The sequence below is a fragment of the Amphiprion ocellaris genome, chromosome 23 (assembly GCF_022539595.1).
Source record: "Amphiprion ocellaris isolate individual 3 ecotype Okinawa chromosome 23, ASM2253959v1, whole genome shotgun sequence".
Lineage (NCBI taxonomy): Eukaryota > Metazoa > Chordata > Actinopteri > Pomacentridae > Amphiprion > Amphiprion ocellaris.
This window is the reverse complement of record NC_072788.1, coordinates 7,748,960-7,773,171: the sequence shown is the minus strand read 5'-3', so window position 1 is coordinate 7,773,171 and position 24,212 is coordinate 7,748,960. Positions and strand designations below refer to the sequence as shown.

General features: G+C 40.5%; 1 protein-coding gene across 6 annotated transcripts in view; it reads right to left on the bottom strand.

The window, feature by feature from the left end:
* Positions 1 to 9,119: 9,119 nt before the first annotated feature.
* The window catches only part of LOC111588381 (sodium/calcium exchanger 1-like), a 160,552-nt gene continuing 145,459 nt past the window's right edge, over positions 9,120 to 24,212 (bottom strand). For all 6 annotated transcript variants that reach the window (XM_055007894.1, XM_035943128.2, XM_035943126.2 and 3 more), the window contains one exon: positions 9,120 to 15,888. In XM_055007894.1, coding sequence (XP_054863869.1) covers positions 15,509 to 15,888 — 380 coding nt within the window. In that variant the 3' untranslated portion in view covers positions 9,120 to 15,508. The remainder of the gene's footprint in view (positions 15,889 to 24,212) is intronic.

Below are 24,212 nucleotides of genomic sequence, written 5' to 3'. Positions count from 1 at the left end.
GTAGCTTTAGTTTAGGGTGCTACTGCGGTGTGTTTTTGGGTTTTAAGAGGTGAACAGGAAGAGGGTTTTTTTCGTATTGATTATCTTTTACTTTGTTCCTGGTTGGAATGTCCATCAATGTCAACATGAAGTTCACTTTTAGTTCTGTTTATTTATTTTTATTTTACTAACACCCATTTGTTTTTAACCCCCTCACATGTTGTGTTGTTGTAAACTTACTCTTTCAAATAAATACTCATCTAACCCTCTGGAAACCAGTGTTTGGACTGTTTTTGTGTTGCTCCTCACCTACTGACAGCTGTGGACTAAAGGCTGTACTGTGATGTTTTTAGAGCCACATGCTATACTATGATGTTTGTTGGGCGACACGCTATACTATAGGCTTTTTTAATTGACATATTACTGACGTTTTTTTGTTTTAGTTTTTTTTGTTTTTTAGCAACATATTACAAGAATTTGAACAGTTTTAAAATTTACTATACTTTTACTTGTGCAATTAAATATTATTCTATGGCATTTTTTAGATGACATATTATACTCTGATGTTTTCTTGAATTACATACTATTTTGACAATATATTGCACAATGACATTTTTTGAACCACACATCATACATGACAATTTTAGGCAACATCCTATCATTTTGCGCTTTTTGAACCACATAATAATCTTTGTTTTTTTTTCTTGCCAACATGCTGTACTATGAACTACAGGCCATACTATGTTATTCTTGAGTAAAGCATACTATACTCTGACATTTTCTGAACTACATCCTATACTATGGCGTTATACACAGAGTGCTTTGGTTACATGATGATTTATAATCTAGATTTTTTTCTGTTTTGTTTTTTGACAGGATTACCACAGACCTGACCGTGAACACTGTCGACACCCACCTGAGGGAGACGCTGCTAAGATCTCAAGGCTGCTTGGTCGTGGTCTTTCTGGCACGTACTCTTCCAAGATGAGCCGGGAAGTTTAACACTGATGGAATGACACCAGGTCTAAGCCAACAAACTTCCACTTCCTCCTCAACCCATAGTCTCTGGGAAACCTACATGGAGTAAGAAAAGTAGACAGAGAAGTAATTAAGTCTGTACACAACATATTAAAAAGAAATCATGCTAATAAATTCAGTACAAAGAACCAAATTCGCCAATATACTGCAGACCAGAGCTATTTAATTTGATAAGTATAACCTTGTTTAGTAACATTTCAATTATTTGAGAGCAGTCCTAAAGAACTGCCTGTAATCCCAATCATAAAATGGGTTTGGAGGAAGAACATAGATGGTAATCTGGATATACATGAGTTAGGCTTTATAAGTACTATTGGTAGTATTAGTGGTAGTAATAGCAATGTGACGACTACTAGTAGTAGTAGTGGTAGTACACACTACTGCTGATACTGGCACTGCTACTACAACTTGTAATACTATTACAAATGTTGATACTACTTCTATGACTCTAACAGCTGTTTATACTACTACTGCTGCTTGTACATTTAGTATTACTACTACTGCTTGTACAACTATACTACAGCTACTATTAATCGTCTGGTATTTGGTTGTCAAGCCGCTAGCTCGCCTTAGCGTTTTGCTAGTGGCTAACTAGTTAGCTCTCATAGACTGGAAGCTCTCAACAAGATTTCATAATGAAAAAAGAGGCAAAAACTATTCTTACCTATGAAAAGTCATTCCAAGTTTCCTTATCTCAATCGTACGACGTAGTGTGTAATTGTATGCAGCACAGTGAGCCGGCATACTTCTTGTTTACGTTTTCACGCCGTCTACATCAACAGAATGCACTGAAACTTTGCCCCCACTAGCTTAGCCTCGCTGTAGCACACAGCTCAAAGGGGCGTGTCCTATCTACTCATTCATATCTATGACAACAACGGTAGCTGCACATAAGGACGCCTGACGTTGATTAGCTGCGTAAATACCATTATATACAGTCTATGGTAAATACGTATGTGAATCGCATCATTGGCTGCAGCAGCCAGTCACCGGTCACTCACTGACTCACATTGAAAAATAGCACAGAATGAATTGTTACGTGTTTATTTTATTTACAATTTAGGTTGGATTTTTTCTTTTTTGTGCGCAGCGCAGATTTTCTGTGCGCGGAGACCGTGTCAGCAGTGCGCAATTGCGCACGGGCGCAGCTGAGAGGGAACAGTGGTGAAGTATGTAATCAAACATGTCACTGTTAAGCCCAGCCTAGGGGTTACTGAACGCAACATGAAGTGCCTGACTACATGTGTCTGAAGCAGCACACACAGCGTTTTCTCAAAGAATTTATTTACATTAAATGTGTATCGAAAATCAAAGTTGGAGGTTCACAAAAACAAGTCAAAGGTAAGGTGTAAATGAATTAGGGGTGCGCTTTACGCCAAAAATAATAAACAAAACCACACTAGTCCTTAGGAGGTCGACTTACCTATCAAAATAAAAGGACAAAATTAAATACAAAGTCTTCCCTCCCTCTCTAACTCAAACAGGTGAACATGAAAAAACAAAACGTAGCAGCTCACTACCTTGTTCTGCTATACAACAAACAAATTGTGCTGGATATGTGCCGGTCTGGACAGCACGGAGGATGGCCCGCTTATCTGACCCTCTCTGACCCAGAGGCAACGACATCCGGGTTTTCGTCGGCAACCTGACCAATCCTGCACCAACCCGACCTCCTGTCGTCCAATCCTGGCGGTGGTGCAGCGCAGCTCTATTAGAATATTCGACATGCACACATCACAGAAAACAACACTATACACACGACAGCAATGATAAGTCAAAAAAACGTCATCGTACAGTATGTTGTTAAAAATAACGTCAGAAATGTTACACTTTAGTATGTCGTCAAAAAAGTCATAGTATAGTATGTCAACAAAAGTATCACAAAAAAGTCATAGTATGTCGACAAAAATATCACAAAAACATCAAAGTATACTATGTCGACAAAAATATCACAAAAACGTCGTATGTCGTCAAAAATGTCATAGTATAATATGTCGTCTGAAAAGTGATGAAATATGTCATCATACAGAATGTTACGATCCAACCTCTTGGGTCTGCAGGATGTTAAAATAAAATAAAATAGCCAGATGGCATTTGGTTCAGGTAAAGAAATTTATTGCTCAGTAGTAAATTGAACATAAAAGTGGTCAAACAAAGCAAAACAAGGCTGGTGGGTGTTGCCAGATGAAAGAACAAAATAATGCCAAACGAATGCTAACAGAGTATCCAACACAAACAAAACAACTCTACTCTTTAGCCAAACTTAAACACAGAAGCAACACCCACCACAAATCACAGAAACTAATACGAACAGTGCACAGAATGAACTAAACAAAACTGTCGACTGAGAGTTTTGGTTGCAGATATACTCATATGTGGTGATTGTGGGAGAAGGAGTCGTGGTGGTGGACCAATCCGATGAGGCGGGGAGATCAAGAGCTGCAGTGCAGGTCTTCTCCTCCACACCTCAAAGATGAGTAGCAGCTTTGGTTCCAGAAAGGCTCCCAAACCAGCCACAGCTGGGCCCACACATATGAACTCCCCATACAAAGGCCCAGAAGGAATCCACCCCAAGAACAAAACGACACACAGTTATCGGTGGCTGTAACAGTTTCTGTAGTGTAGTGGTTATCACATCATATAAAGTTGAAAACTTGAAATTGAACATGTTGCAATTCAGTATGTTGTCAGAAATTTCATTCACAGTCAAGCATCACAATCCATGTCCCTAAATCACCTGTAGTGCCAGCTATCTCACTATGATTAATGCTTTCAATGCAGAATAATGTCCTTTCATGTTTTCATGGCAACACAGCTGCAGAGGTCGATAAATATGTGAGAAAAATGAAGTTTTTAGTTTCTCCTTAACAGAAACTCACTTGCTTTAAAGGCTTTTTGTGATGCCGTTTAAAATCTACCGCTTCATATTCAGTAAAAGTCCCATCTTTGCCTCTTTCTAAACTGCTCACTCTGCAGATGAGTGCAACAAAACTCTGTTTTTTTTCAATTTTGGGTGAGAAATGGCACTTTGTTGGGTGAATACTAATAAGAAGTTGTTTGTTATAAGTGCGGAGCCAATTAACCAACTAAGAAGTGTCAAAATCAGTTTATGCATGGAGGCAAACATTTGGACCCAGGAGGGGAGAGGCGATCACTGTAGCGTGTCACTTGCTGTCTTCCTCCTCATCCCACAGGATAAATCTGTCAGCACCAACTCCATCACTTCTTTCTCATGCTTCAATTTGTCTTCAGATTCCTCCCCGTCTCTCAGATTCTGCTCACATTCACACTCCTCCCTCTCAGCCAGCCTTTCTTCTCGTCTTCCCTCCTCACACACTTTGTAGCTTTCTGTCCTCTTTTTCCTCTGCTGTCTCTTTCTGTCTCTGTCTGAGCCTTCCTCCTTGTACTTCCTCCTCCTCCTCTCCTCTCCTCTATCTCCCCCTCAGGACTGTTGTGTTTACTCTTTGTCTCGTTCTCCTCCAGCGGAGGACGGAGACGTGTCTCACCGTCGTGGTTACCGCCGGGTTGCGGTGGGAATAACAGCTGCCACATCCTTGTTGAGAAACTGACAGAGAAGAACGAGAAAAGGAGGGGAATGCAGCAAAGTAAAATCATACAAAAACAAACAGTTTGGAGCCTTTATGCCAAAGTTTGGCTCCTTTTATCCTTAATTAGGTCAGGCTCAGAGAGGGAATATAGCAAACACACACCTGGACAACTCTGCAGAAGATGTTAAAGCACTCTCACTTCATTATTCCCAAAATGCCTCAAAGCAAATCAGGAAGCCACGGTAGAGCTGTTTATTGGCCAACAGAGCAACGCAGCAGTTGGTGCGTTGGTCAGGTCTCAGGTGTATGTGTGTCTCTGTGTGCTTGTGAGTGTACAAACCTCCAGCACCTTCCCCTCCAGCCTGGGCTATAAATATGACGGAGCTGTCACTCCCTCCAGGAATTAGACGAGACCATGGTTCTTGTAGCACTGACGGGTTTATTGACTTCAGTGAACTCCATACAAACCCACCGTCGAACTGTCAAACATACACAAATTTATACAAAACATACATAAATGCATATTAGCGGTGAGACTAAACTTAAGGTAAGTAAACAAGGTAAACATTTGACACATACCTCGCTAGCCGCATTTACGCAAAGAGGGAATGAGTCCGCTTCGTCACAAACACAAAAATGATCAAAAAGAAGAATGTTCCTTCAAACAAAAACAGTTTACCTTTGCAAACGTCACCCTTCAGTCCTTGTATGACGTTATGCCTTTCTTATGGCTGGATATGCGTCTTGAACAACTTTATAATACATCGATAAACCAAATCATATGTGTCACACGTAAAAGTGTCCCCCTTGCAACATGAAACAGAAAGTGATTCCCTTGAGCAGTTAACAAAATAAAAATAATTACTTGACAAAATAAAATATACAAATCATATTAAATGCATTTCTTAACAATAATAACAATTATGGCAGCTAAAGGAGCTTTCAGGTTGCCAGGTTAGACAGCAAGTATTTCAACAAGGCTAACACCTCAGATTTACATGGTATCAGATAAATGAATCATATTTTAAGATAGTTATCGTGATGTTTAGCTCACATTTTGGATTTATGCCCTTCAGAAAGGTCTTGAGGATACATTTAAAATCAGTCGACTATATAAATGATGTATGTAGCCTTCAAGTTTCAAAAATGAAGCCAATGCAGAAGTGCCTTAATCCTCCTGTTGTCCTCATTTACGGACAACAAACATATATTGTTTCCTTGTCTGAAAAAAATCCAAAAATTCTGCAAAAAAATTCCCCAAATTTCTGAAAATTTGCAAAACTTTCAGGAAGAAAATTTCAATAATTCCTTAAAAGTTTTCCTTAAAAGTTTTATCTTTAAAAAATGCCCCAAATTTGGCAAGAAAATTCTTGTAAATATTTAAAAAAAAAAAAAAAAAAGTAAAAATCTTCAAAAAAAATCCTAAAAATATCTAAAGTGATTACATATATATCAGTAAAACTTCTAATATTTTCTTTAAGAACATTCACAAAAAAATCAACCAAAATCCAGCGAAATTCATTGGATAGTAGTTCACAAAGCAATGCGTGACTTGACTTTGATGTGTCTATACAGTTTTACATACAGTCTAAGTTAAAATCAGACCACAATAAAAAAAAAATCGGCATTCACTGACTTTTAGCTACCACCTAAAACACAAAATAAAACACTGAATTGCTTAGAAAGTTGAAAATGCTTGCATGTTAGCAAACAGTTGTCAGCAGAAACAGAAAACAAAGTCACTCCTTCTCGCTCCACTTTGGTCTCCACCAGCTTGTCCAAGAAATTTCTAGTTGTTTAGCTGCTAAATGTCCCACTAAGCTGATAGCTGATAGTTGTAAACTCTGGGTAAATAGCATGTAGTTTAGTTCTCAGAGCTTTTTAGCTGAAAACAGAACAAAATGGTCTATTAGTTCACTAAAACCAACAAACTAAAAGAGCCTGAAACACTGTGGGGCTGAGTGGACCTGCAGTTATCTGTGGGTTTGTCGCTGCTGGTGACCTTCTTCACTTTACATACAGTCGTTTGACCTATTGTTGACGTAAGTATATTGGCTGGAGCGACTGAGGCCTCGGCTCAGATGGACCACTGGCAAATGTTTGAAAGGACGCTCTGCTCCTCAGTAAACTCCCTCTCATGGTGGGGTCAGATCCAGGTGAAGAGACTGAGCATAGATTTCAGTGACACCAAAAGTCCTTGTCAGACTCATTTTGAGTGGAAAAATCAATATTTGCAGTTTCAATTAAAGAACTGACACCAGCAGGAGCAGTTTGATGGGACACAGATGTTTTTCCTGCTTATCACTTTTTATCAATAGGAACAGAGAAATGAGGCATCATGGATTTGGCATTTTTACTAACTTTGTCTATTGAAATGTGTCCAACGTGGGCAGAGATGGAAGTTTTATTTATGTGCAACAAGCTGGATCAATAGCCTCCTCTAAGCTAAGAGTGCTACTTGAGTTTCAAAAAGGCCTTTTCTTACACCTTATTCTGACACCCATTCAAAGCAACCCCTAGACATGATGGGTTTTCAGTGAGAGGAGTTTCTTAAGAGGAAAAAAAAAATCCCTCTTATGTTTCTATGTTAAGTACGTTTGGCTAAAGTTGAAACACTTTTAACTTTACATGTCAAAGTTCATAGCAGCTCTATTGAGATTATTTTAGAACATTTTCAACACTCGAATTTGAGCATATCCATATTTTATCCCAAAAATCTCTAAAGATTTTTCTTTTCAAGTGTTCGGAGACTACATTGGCATGTATAAAAAGGTTTGCTTAGGCTTTGGAAAGGTCTTCTAATGAGGAACTCTACAGATTTAGTATTGGAATTTCACAAAGTTGGGGCAAAAATCAAAGCAGAAGGCAGCAAAGATATTCTGACTTTTAGTTCTCAGTGCAGATCTTGCTCCAAAGAACCCACATTTCCTATAATACAGCAACTATTTAGTTTCCTCACCCATGCATGGTTCACTTTTTTCCAACTCCTTGTCACCACTTTGTCACATGGATTTTTTTTTTTTTCTTAGTCTCCCACCCAAGATGACATAATCCTGATGATATCACTATGACATCACCAGTCCTCTTCTTCTGGGCAGCTTCCCAAAGATCCACAGGAGAACATCAGTAAGGTCCCCTTTAATCAAATATTGAATGAGGCCACTTTCGGGTCTGGCAGCACTAAATGGAACAAAAACTAATAATTAGATCCAGGAGTCAGAGATGTCTGCAGAGCTGCAGAAACTGAATTATGCAGAACAAATTATTAATCCTGTCAGAAATCAAACATCCACACAGAGAATAACAAGTGCTGCTCAGACAGATAGTTTATTGAGCGATTTCTCTCTTTCTTTTGGTCTCATTGCTCTGTTTATGAAGTGGTCCCATTGCTGGCAACATCTCCATGTCACACTTTCAGATTGGAACTAAGTATTCGGTCCTGTTCATGTGATTCATGTTCAGGTTTTTCTAATCATGCATGCATCATTTTGTGGTCGTGCTGTAGCTGTCGAGGCTGAAAATGAAGATCTAAGAGAAGCCAAACATCAGAATACTCTGTTTTGCCAAACATTTGCTCACACTGAGGAGATTTCCTCTGATCGATTCTTCAAACGAAGTATGATTTCTAATTACGGAACTGTTTCAGACACAGAAACTGGCACAGAAAGACATGTATTCTTGTTTTCAAAGTGGAAATGAAAGGAACATTTTAGCAAAAGAAATTAGGCTTCAACCTAAAACCCTTCAGTAAAAAACAACTAGATTTCTCATTATTGGTTTTTGCAGCCATTTCACCACTTATCCAACAGGCTTCTTCAGTTCTGACTAATGGGGAGTCACAGATATATATCCATCCATCCATTATCTAAACACTGCTTGATCCTCATTAGAGTCACAGAGGGGGTGGAGTCTATCTCAGCTGACTTAGGGCAAAGGCAAGGGACACCCTGGACAGGTCACCAGTCTATTGCAGAGACAAGCAATCACACTTACATTCACACCTACAGCCAATTTAGAGTTACCAATTATCCTCAGAATGTTTTGGACTGTGGGAGGAAGCTGGAGAACCTGGAGAAAACCTACGCATGCACAAGGAGAACATGCAAACTGCATGCAGAAAGATCCCAGGAAGGTGGGGATGCAAACCGGGGATCTTCTAGCTGTAAGGTGGCCAGTTTAACAACTTCAGCACTTGGTCGTGTTCCTTGAGCAGTTTCTGCAGTGTGGCAGGGTGCATTGTCTTGATTGGGGAAGTCTGTGGCACTGGGGAGTGTGCTGGTCTGCAAAAAGAAGTTTAGCTAGGTAGGCAGAACATATATAGTCTGCTGGCTGGATGTTCAATCTGTTTCAAATCTGCACCAGAAACACAAACACAAACTGGTGCTGCTGCTTGTTTTCAAACAGTCCAATAATTTCAGTGCAAATGTAATTACATGCTGCAGTCCATTTGCTAATTGCCAGGCATTTAGTAAAATAAACATCTTAATTCTGAAAAATACCCCCCAACCTTAACCGAGTTAAAACTCTCCATCAGGAGAAACGATACGGACGCACTTCTGAGCATTTGCCAGTCAAGTTTTATTTCACCTTTGAGAAAAAAAGAGAAAAAGAATAGTTTGGTCTTTGTAAACATCTATATCGTTTTTCATATCATGTCATTTTCAGCATTGAAAAATACTTTACTCTTTACTACGACAGTTTCCAACATCAACACTGTATTCAGAATGAGTTTAATTCATGCATCGACACACTCGTGGACGGAATGATATGAAGAAATGCGCACATTCACACACACACACACACACACACACACACACACACACACACACACACACACACACACACACACACACACACACACACACACACACACACACCCTCAACACACACTCACAATCAAAAGGATAAGCGCACACTCATTGTAGTTTGTTACTATTCTAAGTTGTTCTACTCTTCGAGGGATTTTTTTTGTCCTTTTACAAAACAAATCACCAGAACAACACAAAAACAAATGAAAACAAATGCAACAAAAAAGTACAATAAGATAATAATAATAAAATGACTGAAAAAAAATTAAAACACCAGATATTTTTATCAAAAGCACTTTGTGACCTCATAAATAGGGCTGCATGAGTATAAAGTGAAAAATATATAAATATTTATAAGGTAGAGAGTGGCTAACGTAGAGAGGGAGGGAGAAAAGAAAGTAGAAAACAAAGAAAATACACACTGATTAATAGATAGAGGTCTGAAACACACATACTGGAGATGTTTCCAAATTAGAAAGGTGGCAAAGCACAAAAATGTAAATTCACTTTGTTCTTTATGAACTATTCAGGAATTACTTGTACCAAATTCTTTACATATATATCCAAACATTTCCAAAAAGCACAACTTGTTCTTCTTCAGAGGCTCCAAAATATGCAAGACATTATAAAAGAAATAGCTCTATAAATAAATACAGACAAAATATTTAATGTAACCAGGAAGAAATGGTGAGAAAATAATACATTTTTGACATTCACGTCAGTATTGTGAAATTTCCTTTTATAATTTCAATGATACAAAGCAGAAAGTCAAGCAGGATGGATCCTGTTTTATGATTGGCTGTCCATTCTGTCACCCAAAGCAACAACCAATCAGAGAGTAGAGTTCTGAAATAGGAGGAGCTTCACTTTCCCATTGATTTTCTTCAATGAAAATGTAAGAATTAGTTTTAGAGGGATGAGTAAGATTCAGAATTTTGCCAGTTTTGGATTATTTTGATATTTCAAGGTTCTATGTTTTGTCTGTATTTATCCATGTTATTATTATTATTATTATTATTATTATTATTATTAATAATGTCTTTGTGAATTAGTTGCTGAACAGTTTTCATTCAGAAAAATTGTGAAAAGGGTGTAACAACAATGCCACTAGCTTCAAGGTTTACTTGAATAGAAATGCTTTTACAAATATTCTTTCCATCAGAAAGTCAATTACTTGCACCTCAGACGCACACACAGGGCCACACGCACGCACGCACGCACGCACGCACGCACGCACGCACGCACGCACGCACGCACGCACACACACAGCAAATCATGTAGGAAATAAACACATTTCAGTTCCCTCTCCCAGGCCACAACTGTAGTTATTTTCTCATTTTAAGTGTTACATTTTCCTCACAGTTCTATTTAAAGACAGTAGATGCTGTCAGCAGTGCAGAGAAAGTGTGTGTGTGTAGCTTAGCGACTGATTTCCATATTGATCCTCTGCACATGTGCGTGAATTAACATTAATCTGCACACGCGTTTACATGCAGCCAAACAGCCAATCAGGATACGAGGAGGCTGAGACCTTAACGTCACTGATCCAAACACACACTTTATCAAGCAAAGTGCCAGCATCTATTCCCAGCCTCGATTGACAGCCGGATCTATTATATATCTAATCTCATTTGACAGGTACACACTCACACACCTGGCAGGTACACACACACACACACACACACACACACACACACACTAGACAGGGAATCCAATTTCCAGGTCTTTTTCTTTTTTTTTTTACTGTGGGTCAGGTTGGCATTCAAATTCATTAATCTAGCATATGGGACTCAGCCAGGGACACACAGGGCGAGCCCTTGTAAGGAGATTAGAACACCGACCCACACACACTCACACACAAAGGCACAAATACACAATGGAAACACATGCAAACGAAGGGGAGGCACGGGGGAGAAACAAAGCAAAAGAAACATACATGTAGAAAAACATGACATGTTGAACTTTTCCCCAAAGAGAGAAAAACCAAACCACATTGTCACATTCACTAGAAGGAAGGCGAGCACACACAAAGGGGGAACTGTTAAATGACACACACATGATGCCTCGCACACACCGGCAACAGTCAAGAAGACAACGGCTAGCAGATAGATGGTCGCTAAGCAACAGGCAAAAAGACTAAAAATACGGTTGCATTTCTTTGCTCACTAATAAAGCATGCACACGCAGCCGTCCTCCAGCGAGGCTTATCAGCCTTTAAAAAGCCTCGATTTCTAAATCTGGCCCAGTGTTTTTGTGTTCCTGTGGCGTCAGCAGCACTATTATCCTGCCCACTCATTCTTAAACTGGTACGGAAGGCTCAGTCATTGAGGAAAAAAGAGTTTGGCCCAGCTGGCATCCTGGAGAGTCAACCGGCTCATGACCTCCGTCTACCTTCCTGCAGTAAAGACTGGAGCAGGTTCCGGAGTTTCAGCGGCGTGACAATTATCCAAACACAGCGTCAGCGAGCAGTCGGGCCTGAAGCTACAGCCGAGGACACCGAGGTCATGTCTTCTGTAGTTTGGGGCAATATCTGGCTCTGACTGAAATATAAATATTGAATAAACCGCCAGAAAAGATATGAATCCTGAATGACTTCGGTGGTTGACATTCGTAGTGTTGAAAGAAGCAGTTAGTTCCTGGAGTTTGATCTCATCTGCTGATAAGCACCTCAACCCGATTGCTGCAATTTCCAATACTCAAACCTGATTCACATCAATTTACATTCCACATCCAAAGATCTGCTCAGAAATCAGGTAAAAATGACGCTTTCAGCTCCTGAAACTGCCTGAAGATGTTTGTATTTTAAAGTTATCATCACCTCCAAGCAGTTTTGAGGTGTTTTTACTCACTGTGGGCTCATTTTTCACTGCAATATAAAGTCCTGCACCTCTATGGAAACAGCACAACCATGGCTAGAAGTAGAGGGAACCTAGAAATGTCTTTTGTGCAGCATAACATCTATAACATCATTAATCACAGTAAAAGAAATAGACAGTTGAATTTTTTTGATGACCACTACTGGGCAAAAACTACTTAAATTTTTAATTTGCTTTCCTGCTTGACTACTAATGACTGCTACTATGTAAACACAGCCTGCAGTTCAGCCGAGAAGTGTCACAGATGGCTTCATGGTTGTGCCGAGGATGAAATTTTTGGACTATTGAAATGAGACTTATAGAAAAAAGTGATTTTGAGGAAATATCACGATTTTAAGCTTAGATTTAGTTGAGTTTGGACCATCAGAAAGTTACAAAAGTGCAATAATTATCTCTGTTTTGACAGTTCCTGGCTCTGATAAATGATATAATTTTGGCAATTTTTATAATATTCCTTTCGGTGCTAATTTGCTCAAATAACAACTTAGTTTTATAATATTTGCTGAAATTTTTCAAGGACGATGGACTTAGAGGATGCTGTGGAGGACTTGACATGTCCTCAGTTTTTTTTTTTTTACTCCTAACATGTTGAAATGTCCTTGGCCAAGACACGGAAACCCTCCGAGCTTCAGGGTGGCTGCTCCATGAGGTGGAAACTCAGCAATCATGTCTTAATTCCAGACAGCAATGTTAAATATTAGCAGCCAAAAAAATATCCCTTTGAAACAGACCGAGAGCAACGTGGCAGGAGGCCAAACTCTTTCTATCAACGAACCACTGGCTGGAAAACAGCTGTCTGAAGCTTCGACTGCTGCTTTCACTGATCCTCTACAGTAAAAGTTTGGAATATCTCACCTTATAGCTGTCAGAATGCAAAAGGGAACTGGTGTGGCACCGAAAATGTCACATTAGAGGGGAAAGTTAACAAAAACAGCATTTTACCCCGCAGAGAAACGTCGCTCAGCTCCATATCAATCACTTAATTCCCTTTTTTACAAGCAGCGACCATATTCAGGCTACATCAGAGGCTTTTCCTGAGCTGCCTTTGTGAAGCCTGCATTTACATGGGGGCTGAAAGCGGCGGCTAATTTGTCCATATCTAACAAAAGGGAGATGGTGGGCAGGTAAATTGTTGTTTTCAGGCCCGTTTTTCACTTAGGAGGACAACAAAAAGCCAAATTATTGTTTTCTCTCAGGAGGATTCTCCTTGAAGTTCACAATCAGCATGGTGGGCAGCTGAGAGGAAAACGGCTCGGTTCCTGCAGAGCTCCTCTTTCTATACTACTGCTAACAAGGGGAATGCATTCAATAATAATCTACACTGACAAGCCATATGCCATCCCTTCTGTCCAGTTTCAGTCCAGCCTGCGGGCAGGACAGCAGTAATGACACCACATAATGTTAATCTGGGCTTCAACACTCTCACACAGACAAAACAGCTGATTTTTTACATGATATATGGCGTAATATTCTCATTTTGAGCTATTCTGGCTTCACTTCCACACACACCATGCCTGAGTCAACCAACATTGCACAAAAACTAAATAAATAGCACAGTTTTACCCATAAAAGATCTCAGATCATTTAGCATATTTAGCCGTAGTGTGAACACTTATCGATTTGCCAGTTTTTACCAACGACAGGAAACAGCTTGTGGAGGGTTTGTAAGTAAGAAAAACTGAAAATGAACTGAACTCTACCTGTGAAGTGACAATGTTCTTCTATTAAATCTTTGGATAACAGAGACTTGTGTGTTTTTTTATGTTTTTGTGTACACAGACACTGATGCAGAACAGTCATGTGATATTTCAAAGCTGCCGTACATTTCCTTCACAGCGTCCGACTCTTTTGCGGATCTTTCTCTTTCACCTCCGGAGTTTTCCGTACAAAGAGGGGAGCTCAACATAAATGAAATACCAATGTTTTCTCACACACATCAATAAAAGTTTCTTATATTATCATGTACATTTAGAAACACTGGGGATGGTCATAGTCTTGATTTGTCATCAACAACACTGTCATCGGCGTCGTCTTGAAAGTCAGTCCTTCATTCTGATTGGTCCTTCTCGTGTCTAAGTCTCTTGGCGTTACATAACTTGCTGCTTGGCCGTAGTGTAAACGGTGCACTTCACCACACTTAGTGCACAATGCTGCTGCACTGCAACAAAATCACCCATTTAGAGGTGGACAACGTTCTACTCCAACATCTGGACCATTTTTCTTCATCTCTTCATCCGGTAGTTAAACATCTTTTTCTCTTGTTGTTGTTGTTGTTTTACTTTTTTACAATTGCACGGTAACAACATCAACACGTGACGCCATTGAAAAGTTGTAGAAAAAAAATAGCGCTGGGGCGGGGGGAAAAAGGGAAAAGGACTCGGGATTGGCTCAATTGAAAAAAGAGGACCGGTTGGTGGCGACTACGGCATTTTCATTATCACAACTTTGAGACGATTCCTACGGGGGGGAGATAAAAGTAAGGCAAGAGGGAGGGAGGGACGGAGGAGAGTCTGTTCGTAGGGATAGAAGTGTACAGGTTGTGTGAATGTGTTGGAAGGTGGAGGGACTCGCTTTGCACAGTGTATCCAGGAAGGAAAACAAAGGTGGTCAGTTTTCATCTCGCCTGCAAGTTGGTGAGAATCGAGAGTGTGTGTGTCTGTGTGTGTGCATTTGGGGGGAAAAATGTAGAAGTAATAAGTCACTGATAGTGTTACAGAGTTGAAAGGTTATGACGGGAGGATTCACCGTTGCCATGACGATAGTGTGAAGATGGAGGGAGCGAGAGAGGGAGTCAGGAGGTGCTGCTGTCCATCTATTCTTCTTCTCTTGCCTGGTTTTCTTTTCTCTGTTGTCTCAGATTTTCTCTTTTGTCTCGTTTTGTTCCCGCCAGCTTCCTTTCTCAGGTTTTCTCTGACTTCTTTTATCTTCTGATCTGCTTTTTATCAACTATTAAACTGCAGTGTCCACTGTTGAGGATAGAAGTTGATCCTTAGCTCTAGAAAATGTGTTTATCCTGGAAGTTTCCTCCTCGCTGGATAGATGGAGAGTAAGAAAAGGATGCTAATGCAGAGAATTTGTCTGGACATCACTGCAGAGTTTTAGTGTTTGAGACTCATTTTTCAAGAAAAAAAGAGAAAAAACATCCACAGAAAAGCTGAAATACATCAATGCACCTCTGCTCCGACCTCCCTGAAGACTCGCCCTCTCTCTCTCTTCATAGTGGCAGTAGGTCTCTCTCCCTCTTCTCCCCCCTCTCCATTTAAAACCCTGGTATATGGCAGTAGGCCTCCAATGAAGCCAGCAGGATGTAAATGAGCCACAGCGAGACGAACATCAGCGACGTTAGAAGCTTGCAAGTCCGCGGCCCTCCCAGCTCGCCGCCAGCCACCGATGCCCGCCGCCGGTACAGCAGCGTGAGGACGCACACCACGGCCAGGATGGTGAAGAGGGTGACGGAGAAGGCCAGGCTGCCCGGGTCCACCTTGAAAGGCTTCCCCTTGGAGCGCCAGGCGATGGCGGCGATGGTCCACGCCACGCCGATGCCCAGAAACACGTTGACGGCGTTGGAGCCGGTGACGTTGCCGATGGAGGCGTCGGCGTACTGGTCCTGGATGGCGGCGACCTTGCTGGCAAACGTGTCTGGATGAGAGAGAAAAAAAGGTTTTACATAGATGTTGTAAAGCTTCATCATCCCTTTAAAACTTTCTTTTATCTTTTCAAAATCTCCTCTCAAGTAAGCACTTCAAACAGCAGAGGAAAAAATCAATGTAGGAAGATAAAAACAGCATAAAAGTAACTCAAGCGGAGGTAAAAACTAAACAAAATATATATGACAATCATATGCATGTTTTTCTCAATGTCTTTCTCACAAGCTACTGATGGAACAACCTGGAGGCTACATCCAGTATAAAAACACCCACACAGCATCCTCACAGCACAAACATGCAAGTAAACCCGTATGCAAAGACAAACATAAAACAGAAGCACAGAGGTGAGGGAAGACAGAGGTGTCGGGTAATATATGCAGACGCAAAGAAACCAATTTGTATAAAACAATATGATTATACATTTAAGGTGTGGCTGTTTGACAGAGATGGAAAGAAACGCTTAGAATGAAGAGATAACGCTGGAGGAAGGAAACAGTGAGAGAAACTGAAGAGAACAAACATTTGGACACCAAATGTAGTAGATTTACATACAATCTGCTTATCAAGATGACTGAAGTAAAAGGTGACTGAGATTTTAGCTGGAAATTCAGTTTTTATTCTTATTCTCTGTCGAAGCCACAAGGCGTCCTTTGGTGTTAGTGCTATCAAAGTCAACAAATCAACACAGATTTTCCCATTTAAAAGAGATTCACAAGGAGGTTGCAGGTGGAGTTGGACTAAGGATTTTTAATCTTGTGTCAGACCCTTATTCTTTTACTTAGTTTTGTTGCATCCTTTCAAAACGTAAACTGCATATTTCAAGGCAAAATTCCCGATTCCTGAAAAGAAGCAACATCAACTGTCTCAAACTCTCAAACTCGTTCACCACTGACAAGTGCAACCTATTCCTCTCTTTTTTCCATAACAAAATCATCTCCATCCACAGCAGCCTTGTCACCTCTCCCACCTCACTTGATCCCCCCTCTCCTCCACCAAACCCTCTGAACTTTCCCCCCCTGGCCCACTTCTCGCCCGTTTCCCCCCTGGACCTGCCCAAATTCATCACTGGAACTAAAAACTCCACATCCTGCCTGGACCCCATCCCCACTGACCTCCTCAAAAACTGCCTCCCTGTTATCTCCCCCCTCATCTCTAACATCATCAACACTTCCCTCAGTACTGGCTGTGTCCCCTCACCCCTCAAGCTCGCCTCTGTCTCCCCCATCCTCAAAAAACCTGGTTTGGATCCAACCTCCCCTCACAACTTCCGGCCCATCTCCAACCTCCCCTTCTTATCCAAAACATTAGAACGTGTCGTCGCTGCCCAGTTGAAAACTCATCTCACCTCCAACAACCTGTATGAAACCTTTCAATCCGGATTCCGCTCTCATCACAGCACTGAAACTGCTCTCCTCAAGGTCACCAACGATCTCCTCCTCTCCTCAGACTCTGGACAAGTCACCATCCTCATTCTTCTCGACCTCTCTGCAGCATTTGACACAATCAATCACTCCATCCTCCTGTCCCGCCTTCAATCCTCCATTAACATCACCGGCACCGCCCTCACCTGGTTCACATCATATCTCACAAATCGACAACAATTCATCAAGGTCAACAACTGCACATCCGCCACCGCCCCCCTGTCCCATGGTGTCCCTCAAGGATCAGTCCTTGGCCCCCTCCTCTTTATCCTGTACCTCCTCCCCCTCGGCAACATCATCCGCCGCCACAACCTACACTTCCATTGCTACGCCGACGATATCCAACTCTACATCTCCACCAACACCACCGCCACCACCACCCTCCCCTCTCTCTCCAGCTGCTTGGCCGACATTAAATCCTGGATGAGGAAAAATTTTCTCCTGCTAAACTGCGACAAGACTGATCTCATCTTTATTGGACCTAAATCACTCACACCATTTCCCCACCCCCCCATTACCATTGATAACACCACCCTATCTCCTTCTGCTCACATCCGCAACCTCGGTGTGATATTTGACAGCAACCTCACTTTTGAACCCCACATTAATCAGATCACCAAAACTGCCTATTTCCATCTCCGCAACATCGCCCGTCTCCGCCCCTTCCTCTCCTTCTCAGCCGCTGAAACCCTCATTCATGCCTTCGTCACTTCCCGCCTTGACTACTGCAATAGCATTCTCTTCGGCTCCACCTCCAAAGTTCTCAATAAACTTCAACTCATTCAAAACTCTGCTGCCCGACTCCTCACCCGAACCTGTTCTCACGACCATATCACCCCCGTCCTGCAGAACCTCCATTGGCTCCCCATTTCACACCGCATCCAGTACAAACTGCTTCTCCTCACCTTCAAGTCCATCCATAATCTTGCCCCCTCTTACCTTACCGATTTGCTCCTCCCCTACACCCCCCCCAGGAATCTCCGTTCCTCCCACACAAACCTCCTTTCCATCCCGCACAGGACCAGCCGGCGACATTGGGGGGACAGAGCCTTCGCCATTGCCGCCCCCACACTCTGGAACTCCCTCCCCCATGCCCTCCGTGACTGCACCAACCTCACCACATTTTAATCCCTTTTAAAGACTCACCTTTTTAGATCTGCTTTCCTTAAGTGATTCTGTATTTTATCTTGAACTTGTTTTACTATCTATTGATTTTAATTAACAGTTTTGTTTTATCTTATTGTATTTTATGTACAGCGTCTTTGAGTTTTTGGAAAAGCGCTTTATAAATAAAATTTATTATTATTATAACTGAGATACTTAGCTACAGACACATGGTGTCTACTCTGACATGTAGTTTTATAATCTGTCGGACAACACTGCGTGGTAAAAAATGTACTAAAGAGTATCCATTGCGTTCTGATTAAGTGTTGGGAATCACAACAACAGGTTTGTTTTTCTCATAACTTACAGTTCAAACTATGGGTCAGGCTAATTTCGACATGGACTTGCCTCCTTTGTTGTAGAACTTTGAGAAACACAACTAAGAAAACAACATATTGGCGAAAAAGCTTCCCAAATAAACGTATATCTCAAAGGAATAATTTGAACTCAAATTAAAAAAGCTCTCAACTTATCTTTCTAGATTTGCCTTTCTACCTACATACATGAGATCTACTTGCTTGGTTGAGTTCCTCTGTGTTTACAAGTGTGAAGCTTTTACAGGAGAAGCAGTAGCAAATGTGATACTGCTTTAATTTAAACAGTCTTTTTGCAGCGGGTGGTGATCAGTGAGCTCTCATGAAGACAACTGTGAGTCATTTCTCTTTGTTGGCTGACCAGAAGCAGAGCGCACAGACAAGGAGTTAGATCAAATGTACGAAGACAGACAAAGACAGGGGGCCAGAAAAGCAGGAAAGGATTTAAGAATCTAGTGGTGCTCCTGTGGCCAAAGCTCTCCACAGCTGACCGAGGACGAAAGCTTCACTGCTCAGAGTGAAGATCCAGATGTGCTCACAGAGAAGAGCGATTAAAGCTACTGCGAATAGTCAAAGACAAGCTTAAAATGTATGTGCATTTGAAAAGCATTTGTCCTGAATCCTATATCGCTACAACAGACATGGAATGATCTATTTTTTTTCTGTAAGTCACTAGGTTTATGTAATTTTTCCATCCATATTCTAAAAAAATAAATACAAACATGACTTGCATTTTTTTCCCCTGAGAAGATTTCTGAGTCTTGCTCTAATCCTTAGCTGTACACTGGCATCAGCGTGTGCAAAAACCCAAAGCACTAAATGCTGTAAAATGCTGTAGGTGTACACAAGCGAGCCCCTTGGTGCTGAATTTGAGGAGAAATTGGATGAAAAGCGTGGAGGCTCTACAACTGGGTTGGCAGAGAACAACAGGGAAACAGCTGCCAGTTATTGTATGCATACCGCGGATTATTTCTATTTTTAGACTCGGCTGGTAAAATGAGTCGCAATTCCCATTTGAATGTCAGCAAGATTAGTTTAAAATCATATCCCAACAACTATCCTACAAAGTTTATTGGGAGATGGATGAATTGTAATCCTGTTGGTGGTAGATCACACAAAAAGAAGAGAGAAGTCTGTGTGTGTTGACACATGAGCAGGTGACGTTGTGGATCTGAATCATCAAACTTCACGTTATTGCCTCTAAATAAAAGCAGCACAGACTCTCTACTAGCGAATAGCGGCAACAAAGAAGATGATCAGACACAAAAGAAGAGTCTCTGCATCATATACTGTGCTTTACCAGTATTTTTCTCCACATCAGTGACAAAAACACCAACTCAAAGGGTCAGTTCACCCAAAATAGATAAAAACACACACTTCTCACTTAGCTTTAATGGTATTTCATCATTGTTACAGATTTTAGGTCTTTAAGTGAACCATTGGGGGGGATTTATTGACCATCAACATCTAATAATGGACTGTATCGATGAAGTGGAGGTTGCCACCGTGACTTCACCGATTGGTTTGTAGCCAAGAGGCTGAAACTGGAGAGCAGCGAGGGGTGGTTGACTGAGAACTAACCGAGCCTCCATATATCATGTTAACTGTAATATTCATCAAGATGTTAATTTTGTGCACTAAATAACAGGCTTAAAACTAAATGTACTAAAAAATGAGCAGTCGACTCCTTAGAATGTCGTTAAGTATAATCCTAAGTGTAACAAGATATTTACAGATGGCTAAATGATCCCATTAACTGTCATGAACTGAACATACATTGGACACAAACATAAAAACATGGACAAAATCCAACTTGTACATGTAATTCAAATGTACCATGAAACACATTGCTACACCTCTATCCAGACTGACAGGTTACTGTAGTGATTTTATTGTGTATTTTACTCTAAATGGGACCATTTTTTACAAGATAAACGTCATGCTGCATCAAAGAAGACTTGAAACTAGTGATTGAGACCATGGATTCATTTTCAAAATGTTTACTGAGGTAGCAAATCAGTTGAGAAGTAGTTTCATTTTCTCATAGACTTCTGTAGAATCTGACTTCAGGAGTTGCCCCCTGCTGGCAGTTAGAAAGAATGCAGGTTCAAGTCTCTCCAATTTCTTCACTCCCAGACCTACATGCTATGTCATTCTTTTATGTCCGGTCTATGCAGCTAGCTTAATGCTAGTTGTGGTAAACGTGTATAATTCTACAGGAGTCATGACAGCAAACAAACTGTACCCAAATAATCTCCAATTATAGGAGGATTCCCAGGATTAGTAATGTAATTTTTCAATCTGAAATCGTAATTCCTTACACTTGTCATTACAAAATCAAGATGTCACTAAGGAATGTGTTACTCCTCCACATCCAGAAAGCAGAAACTTACTAATGATAGAAAAATGGTCATGAAATTGCTTAAAATTGTCGATAAGATCAAGACAGTTAGAAGGCAACTTGATACAGAATTGCACTTGAAACAGATACGATAGTTTTAGATACAAGTACATTTATTTTAATAGTGATTTAAGGCAAAATAACAACCCCAAACTATCAGCAAATAAGTCAACTGAACACGGTGCCAAACAATAATGGATGGAAACAGTCAAAACCAGAAAATGACACCAGTGGAGAAGTCAAGACTCTCGCAGTTTGTGCAGAAATAACATTTTAAACCATCTGAATACAAATCTGTGGATCTCTGCAAGACTTGTTCACCACCAACGCAGACATCAAACACCACTCGCTATTTAAATGGCTCAGATGGTTACAAATGAGCTTCATAAACCTCTTAAACGGCCGGAAGCGTTTTGCAGAGCGCAGCTTTCAAACCGAGCGTCCGATCAGCGCTCGCCCTCTAATTGCCTGAATCTGCAAATTCGGTGTAAATTGGCCTGAGTAATCCTCGAGTGTGTCTCCGATGTAATAATGCAGAAATGCTTTTATGAATCCAGAGGAGGAGTGATGGGTGCGAGTCGGAGAAACCAGAGAGCAGATGAGTGTTTCTAACAAGTTTTAAGGGGTTCACTATCGCACACAGTCACTGGAGGCAGCAAACACTCCCAGTGGAAGTTATAATGACCTGCTGGGCTCAGAAAACACACACTTTCACCCACACACAAACACCTGGGCTCCACAACACACACAGGTCAGGAAGATGGATGACACAATAGCAAAAACGCAACATCCAATAAGAGGAGGAAAGAGAGAGGGGAGTGAGGTAACACCGAGTCAGAAGAACAAATTGAGCGGGAGCGTAACGGAGGAGTGAGCTGGAATATGAGGAGGAAAGCCATAAAACAAAGCAGAATAAAGGAGACTCAGAAACGGGAACTGAGAAGCCAACAAATTAGCAGCGAGGCGTTTTGTGACAGGAGCTGATAGTGGATATCAAATTCTACGTTTACAGCTTCCAGTCTCAACATAACGCGGCTGTTGAAGGAACTGATTCAAACACTAGTTTCCAGAGCCATCGAAGTTAGTGCCCAGCAGAGTGGCAAAGGAGCTGTTTCTATAAATCACACAGAGGGGCAACAATAAAGTGGCTGCTGAGAGGAATGAGGGGGGAATTGAATTAAAGCCCCGGGACGACCAGGTGTCCCCTCCGGGTGGAGACGAGCTCCGGCTGAAGGTTTGTGATGGAGCCGTTTTGTTAGTTTTTTTACAGTTCGATTTTTTCGATTTCCATCCTGCATAAGAGGGCGGCTGGAGGAGAGAGGATCAGTGCTTTTATTTGTTTGTCTGTCACGGCTGAGCTTTAGGCAGGAAATACGCAGCTCATTTCATGTCCAGTCAAACAGACACTGTTGTGTGAGGAGAGGAATGTGGGAAATAATCACTCTTCACAACTAATATAGAATACCAAACCACCTGTGTCTGTTTGTGTCACCAAAAAATCAAAGCTGCAGTCAGGTCAAACTGGAAGTTACATTTCAAAAGCTCCGCAGATTAAGCTCACAACAAAATTATGGATCTTCCTAATGACTAATTTCCCAGTTGGTTGAACAGAAATGTAAATTTTCACTGGTCCTCTTGCCTAATAGTAAGAAAAAACTCAGAAAGCTGTGAAAATTGAGCAAATTTAAGAGCCATTTGAAATCACTCATCAACCAAAAGGTTCCGGATGTACAGCCACAAATTAAACTGACTGCAAATTAGGGGCTTATTTCCCATTTAGTTAAATGGAAATTAAAATCTAAACTAGTCCAGTTGTCTATAAGTAAGAAAACACTCAGAAAAATGTTACCTAATTTACCAATAAGGGCTGGAAAAATGCTCATTATAATGTTGTACATTATCCACACAAAATGTATTTTGAGGCAACCTAAATGTTCCAATTGTACAGAAATTAATTAAGTTGATTACAAAATTAGGGATCTTTCTAATGACTAATGTCCCAGTTTATCAAACAGAAATTAAAATGTAGACTAATCCACTGGTCTAAAGGTAAGAAGTCACTCAGGAATCGATCAAAATTGAGGAAAATTTAACCAAAAGGTCTAAAAAATGTTGCATATTGCCATTTAGGAGCAGTTTAAAATCTTTTATCAAATTATAGTTTAAATGCTGCTTAAATATGTGGCACTTTGCATTCTGCATATAATGTTGGACATTGTCTACACAAGATACTGTGTAGAAATACTAAACAAGACAAACAATCAGCCACTCTAGGATGGTAGCATTGAAAGGAGTTCATCAACAGCTAATCAGCTAATAGACTGTATAAAACAAGAGGAGGTGATGTCACTCACTGATTTAGAGCCAGAAATGACTGGAGAAACAGGCTTAAAACAAAATGTACTTAGTGGAAAAAATGAACGACCAAATCCGTAAAGTGCCTTTTAGTAAATTGGAACTGAGTATGAACATTTTTAGGCAACCAAAATGTTCCAAATTAAGCAGAAATTAAGCTCAAAATTTAGCAAAACTTCATAATAAGAGCCGAAAAAATGTTGCTGTTTAAGAACCATATGAAACCATTTACCGGATTTTATTTTAAATGCCGTGAAAATATGTGGCACTTTGTACTCTGCATCTAATGTTACACATTATCCACACTAAATAAACATAACTAATGCTGAATATCGCTTTAGTCCAGTGATTATTTGCTAGTTTATTCTGATATCCAGTATTATTTTCATTTTCTATGTCAAAATACTGCAGCAAGTTAATCAATATTGTATATTTAAAAAAATCTATTTAATTACAATAATTTTAACCATGTTTCTCATGTAAACAATAATACAACTTTATTTGTCTCTGACAAAAGACCTTAAAAAGTAAATAAAATTTCTTTTACCAGGTACAAATGAACAGTGGAAACAGTACAGAGGGCTTTAAAAGAATTGCACTGGGTCACTGGATGTGATTTTTCTTTAAAAACTGCTTGTGGATGTGATTTTGGAGGAGAAAA